The following is a 4,596-nucleotide window of genomic DNA, read 5'->3' as shown; positions in this document are numbered from 1 at the left end:
AACGGTGCCGCGTCAAACGCGAGAGTTCATTTTTTTCAACTCGAGCGTCAAATTCACGTGACGCGTTCTCGCGGAAGCCAATCAGCGGTGAGGATCTCAGCCTTCCGTCACTGACGTTCAACCAGAAAACATCAGCCGTTAGCTGTTAGCAGTTAGCACACAGAGCTCACAGCTCCTCATATCTGTTCAGAAACTAGACAAAAGTTAAACAAGTACAAACCACAGACTGTCTGTGTCATGGCGAATACAGTCGCTGGTTTATTTATGTCTGTAGGCCGTTGTTATGAGTGTGGAATGAGCATATACAACGTTAGCTTAGCCTGGTCGACCCAATCTTCATTCAGAAAACAAGCATTTTAAAAAGGTTTTTCGCCTGCCGTCTGTCTGCAGACTTGTCAAAGCATTAATTCATGTTTTTTACTAACCGGTATCAGTATGTTGTTACTTCGGCATCATTTAGAAACGTGTATTACAATTTAATCACGGTAAAATATGTTCATTTTGTTGTAGTTGTAGCTCCCGAGCCAGCGCGTCTTGTTTGAGTGATGCGAGTAAACACAGCTGGCAGCCGCGGTGAAACTCGAGCGTTTAGAGCGATGCGATAGGAGCGATGAGAGCGAAGCGAATATTCGCATCGCCTCCAATGTGAACGCACCATAAGTACTGAGAACTAAGTACAGCAAAGTACTTGGTGTGAAAGCGCCTTATGCCCCCCTGAGAAATATTATCTATTGAATCTCATCTTGTCTCTCTCTCTCGCACTCACTCAATCATCAAGGCACTCACACATACAAACACATTTGTACTCTGAGCATGCTTGTTAAAGGCTCAACTATAGCTCTCTAATCACCAGTTTTGAAGACTACACCAAGCCTGTGCATTTCTTTCACCATGAACATGAGCTTTTCAGGGGGTTTGTTTTTTTGTTACCTTTGGAGATAGTGGCAGAAACAACAAGTACAGAGAAGCGAAGGATGACTACAACTCGGAGGGACTGCGGTGGGAGGCTCTTGAAGTCTGATCTCTCGTCAGCTCTTTCTCTCCCTTTCAGAAGCTAAGACAGAGGCCGAAGAACTCTGGTTGGTAGGGGGGTCTGGTAGGTAGGTAATGGATTTAAATGATCTGTGTGGGTCAGCCCTCTGGTACTTCTGAAGACTCTAGTAGAACAACTGAATGTGTGCACGGGCTGATCTCGTCTGAGCGTGTGCGTCGGTCGAACAGACGGTCACCCATTCACTGTGGGGGGGTAGGTCGGAAGGTCGACCTCTTTCTCGCTGTCTAACACCAGATGCAGGCGAAGGCTGATCTCAGGTCAGCGCTTAGTCACCCTCCCGCAGGACGTACACACCGCCAGCTGGCAGACCATGGGCCTGGGATCAGCTGTGGTGTCAGTGCAGTGCTCAGCTCCCACCACACGCTTTAAAGAAAATATGAAAAATAAACAAAACTGTGCTGCAGAGATGCTTAACTTAAGTCACACCAAGGGTGTCGTCAGCTAATATTCTTTCTAGAGAATTCCTTTGATCTAGCCAGATTCATGATAGGGAATTTAAGAAGAAATTAAAACATTGAAAATACTTCCTGAGACCATCTTTACTTAACAATTATCAATCCCATAATTACAGTTTTCTCTCTTGCAATGTCTGCACTTAAATTCATTTCTATAAAATACAACTACATAGTTTGTGTCTTTAAAGGAAAGCAAGAGTACAGAGGACATGTCCCTGGTTTTAGCTGCTAAGAGTCTCAACAGTTTACTGGCTCAGTAGAAACAATCTTTCATGTGCTCTCTTTTCAGGCTCAAGCTGAGGTTAAATAGAGCTATCAAGAGCTGTAAAAGAGAGCACAGGAGAGACGGGGACATCTAATCTTTCATTTACTCATACTTCCCTACACCAGACAGAGGGCCCAAGTCACTGTCGCTACCCATCCCCCACTCCACAGCTGGCCCCCAGCAGAGCAGAAGACTTGGCGAAGATGCAGATCTCTCTGCGTCGAGGAGTCTCGCTCATCCATCTCACTTCTGGCAGTTGTTTGGTGGCAGAGTGACGCTCCCGGGTGGATGTGGGGGTTATTTAATAGTAATTCCCTGGCTAGGATGGAGCGCTTAAGTTCTGGCTAATGTGAAGAACATAACTAAGCCTCTCTTAGAACGCAGGATAGTTGTGGTCTTAACTATCTTAATTCTATACTGGTTAGTCTAGACCTTACTTCTTTCTTATAAGTGTTTACACAAGTTTAACATGTCTGGTTAAAACACTGACAACAGGCAGGACTAATTAACTAAAATCTTGTTTTAATGAGTGAGAGATATTAAGACGGTTTACCTGTTCCTTTTGTGCTCGGCTGAATGAGATCGTGAGCGAGAACGTGAGACGGAGCGCCCTCTGGGGGGGGAACGACCTCTGGGCGAAGAGCGCCCTCTGGGTGCAGAGGTGGACCGAGACCGAGACTTGGAACGACTGGAGAGAGAAACATGATTCACTTTTGAATAATTAAGAATTAATTATTTTCTTCACAGATGAACATGTAGTGCTGACCTGACAGTCAGACTCCCGTCACTCACTGCATTCATGTCTCACCCAACAATCATGTCACAAGGGTGGAATGTTTGCTATACAACAGCAGTGTCTTTCAGATACAATCTGTGTAATTGTGTCATGAAAAACTGTCGCACACACAACCTACCTTCTCACCGACGTCCTGGACTTGGAACAGGCTGGAGAGCCAGACCTAATGTTACAGAAAATAAATATACACAACACGGAAAAGGAGTGGCCACATCTGTCACATACTGTATATCGCCATTACAAAACCTAGAAAATGGATGTATTAACATAACAGTTATTTATAGTAAACCACGCTTTATTCTTACCGGCTCCTGCGTCTGGAATAGGATGGAGATCGGCGGCGGCTCCTGCAAAAGTACGTCAAAAGTGAGTTAACAAAAGGTTCGCGTGATGGCCGGGCTACCATATAAAACAACGGGTATGACATTCTTATTCGGAAATGTCTAATGCTGCACAGCTTTGCATGTCTATTCATTCGGTTTAGGGCAAGTATTTTTGCACTGTTGCAGATAAAGATTGGGCTAAACTAAAGTTATACTTCTACGACTTGTATGATAAAAACATTTCCAATAGGTCCAGGGAAATGTAAATTAGTTGCAATTATTAACCTGCAGAGACTTGAATTGACAGCAACTTACTACCCAAGATTTATTCAAGAGAGACCTTGAATGTAACAAAAGTGGACATTATTACAGTTTTCAAAACTAAATGATCAATTTAGTTATTATCCTGTGTTAATTACTCAAACCAGTACATTTAGACTTAAAAGCATTAGGTTTCATGCAATAAGTACCAAAAATCAGAAGCCAAAAACCACTGAGGTTCTGGTGCCTACATACCTGCTGGGGCTACGGCTGCGGGAGCGAGAGAGATAACGGCGCCCACGGGACCTGGACCTTGAGCGAGATCTAGAACGAGAATGGGACCTGAAACAAAAACATTTATTCCCGATCGTCTTTGAGGTACAGGACGGCCAGAGCTGTTCTCATCAGAGCAAGTGTCAAGTGTTTCAGCCACAACCTCGTCAACAGACAGTAATCCTTCACCTGCTGCGACGGCCTCCTCTCTTGCTAAAGCGGTAGCAGTCATAGGCGTAGTGGCCTCGGTCCCCGCACTGGTAACAACGATCCTTGGGGTCAAACTGGCGTCGGCTGGGGCGTCCACGGCCCTTCCTGGAGAGGCCTGTCGAGAGCTCCACACGAACACGGGAACCACAAAGAATCCTGAGGAGAAGAAAGGTCAGGGCAGAGACAGGTGGAGTTCCTGGTCCACATGCCAGATGTAAGGAATAAAACCCTTATCGAGTCCCCTTACATTTAACTTTTGCATTTCTTAAGTCTGTTACAAGGCAACACATCCATCATTTAACATGTTTGAAGATGGAATCTGTTCATTTCATAAGGAAAATATTATTACTTACTTTCCATCCATGCCCTTCACAGCATCTTCTGCATCCCTGGGATCCTCAAACTCCACGAAGGCAAACCCAGGTGGGTTCCTGGCCACCCAGACGGTCCTCAGTGGGCCATAATAACTGAATGCTCGCTCCAGCTCCCCTTTGGCAGCACCATTGCCCAAGTCACCAACGTACACTTTACAGTCGGTAGACCGAGACGAGCTGCGGGAGGATGAATAGTGAGACATCTCTTATTGCCTCCTGGGAAAAGAGGAAAATAAGCATAAATTAGTGGTTTTGCTCATTAAACAATAATGTAGTTGACAGATATTTGTTTATTTTATATTATTAACACATGTGTCTTACAGCTTTAGGGATTATTAGATTTCAATTTGTCATTGATTTTCTGTTCAGTGAAAAACACCAACTGTGTTGATTTCAAATGTTTGTGATAAAACAAAATGTATCTTTATGCATTGCGAGAATCATCCCACTTCTTAAGCTGAACAACTATTTTAAAAGCCTCTTGGAACTGCTGGACAATGCATCGCCAACAAAGCTGAACAAAGGCATGTTTTTCTGAGCTCAATCCTATACTTTTTAGAGATACGTAGTTCTCTCAGGAGAGTG

General features: G+C 44.3%; 1 protein-coding gene across 5 annotated transcripts; it reads right to left on the bottom strand.

The window, feature by feature from the left end:
- Positions 1 to 511: 511 nt before the first annotated feature.
- srsf7a (serine and arginine rich splicing factor 7a) lies at positions 512 to 4,270 on the bottom strand. 5 transcript variants are annotated; one of them, XM_010769140.1, is made up of 7 exons: positions 3,991 to 4,270; positions 3,617 to 3,793; positions 3,410 to 3,478; positions 2,876 to 2,917; positions 2,689 to 2,733; positions 2,328 to 2,462; positions 512 to 1,417 (listed from the first exon to the last, which is right to left on the bottom strand). In XM_010769140.1, the coding sequence occupies exons 1-7, from the start codon at positions 4,212 to 4,214 to the stop codon at positions 1,324 to 1,326; spliced, it is 786 nt and encodes a 261-aa protein (XP_010767442.1). In that variant the 5' UTR covers positions 4,215 to 4,270; the 3' UTR covers positions 512 to 1,323. The 5 variants fall into 5 exon arrangements, with proteins under 5 accessions (XP_010767442.1, XP_010767441.1, XP_010767445.1 ...); XM_010769139.1 differs by having other exon boundaries at positions 3,410 to 3,496; positions 3,991 to 4,264; XM_010769143.1 differs by having other exon boundaries at positions 3,410 to 3,496; positions 3,617 to 3,833; positions 3,991 to 4,229.
- Positions 4,271 to 4,596: the final 326 nt, after the last annotated feature.

Source organism: Notothenia coriiceps, unplaced genomic scaffold (assembly GCF_000735185.1).
Source record: "Notothenia coriiceps isolate Sejong01 unplaced genomic scaffold, NC01 NC01_scaffold00006559, whole genome shotgun sequence".
In the NCBI taxonomy this organism is placed as follows: Eukaryota; Metazoa; Chordata; class Actinopteri; order Perciformes; family Nototheniidae; genus Notothenia; species Notothenia coriiceps.
The sequence above is the reverse complement of the archived record's forward strand: the minus strand, read 5'-3'. Positions and strand labels throughout refer to the sequence as shown.

Excerpts from the sequence above, each read along its gene's own strand:
- srsf7a (XM_010769139.1), bottom strand. The coding sequence starts at position 4,214 with ATGTCTCACTATTCATCCTCCCGCAGCTCGTCTCGGTCTACCGACTGT. Across the intron at positions 3,497-3,616 it reads AGAGGAGGCCGTCGCAGCAG|GTCCCATTCTCGTTCTAGAT; the intron begins GTGAAGGATTAC and ends TTTTTGTTTCAG. Across the intron at positions 2,463-2,688 it reads TCCAGGACGTCGGTGAGAAG|TCGTTCCAAGTCTCGGTCTC; the intron begins GTAGGTTGTGTG and ends TTCTCTCTCCAG.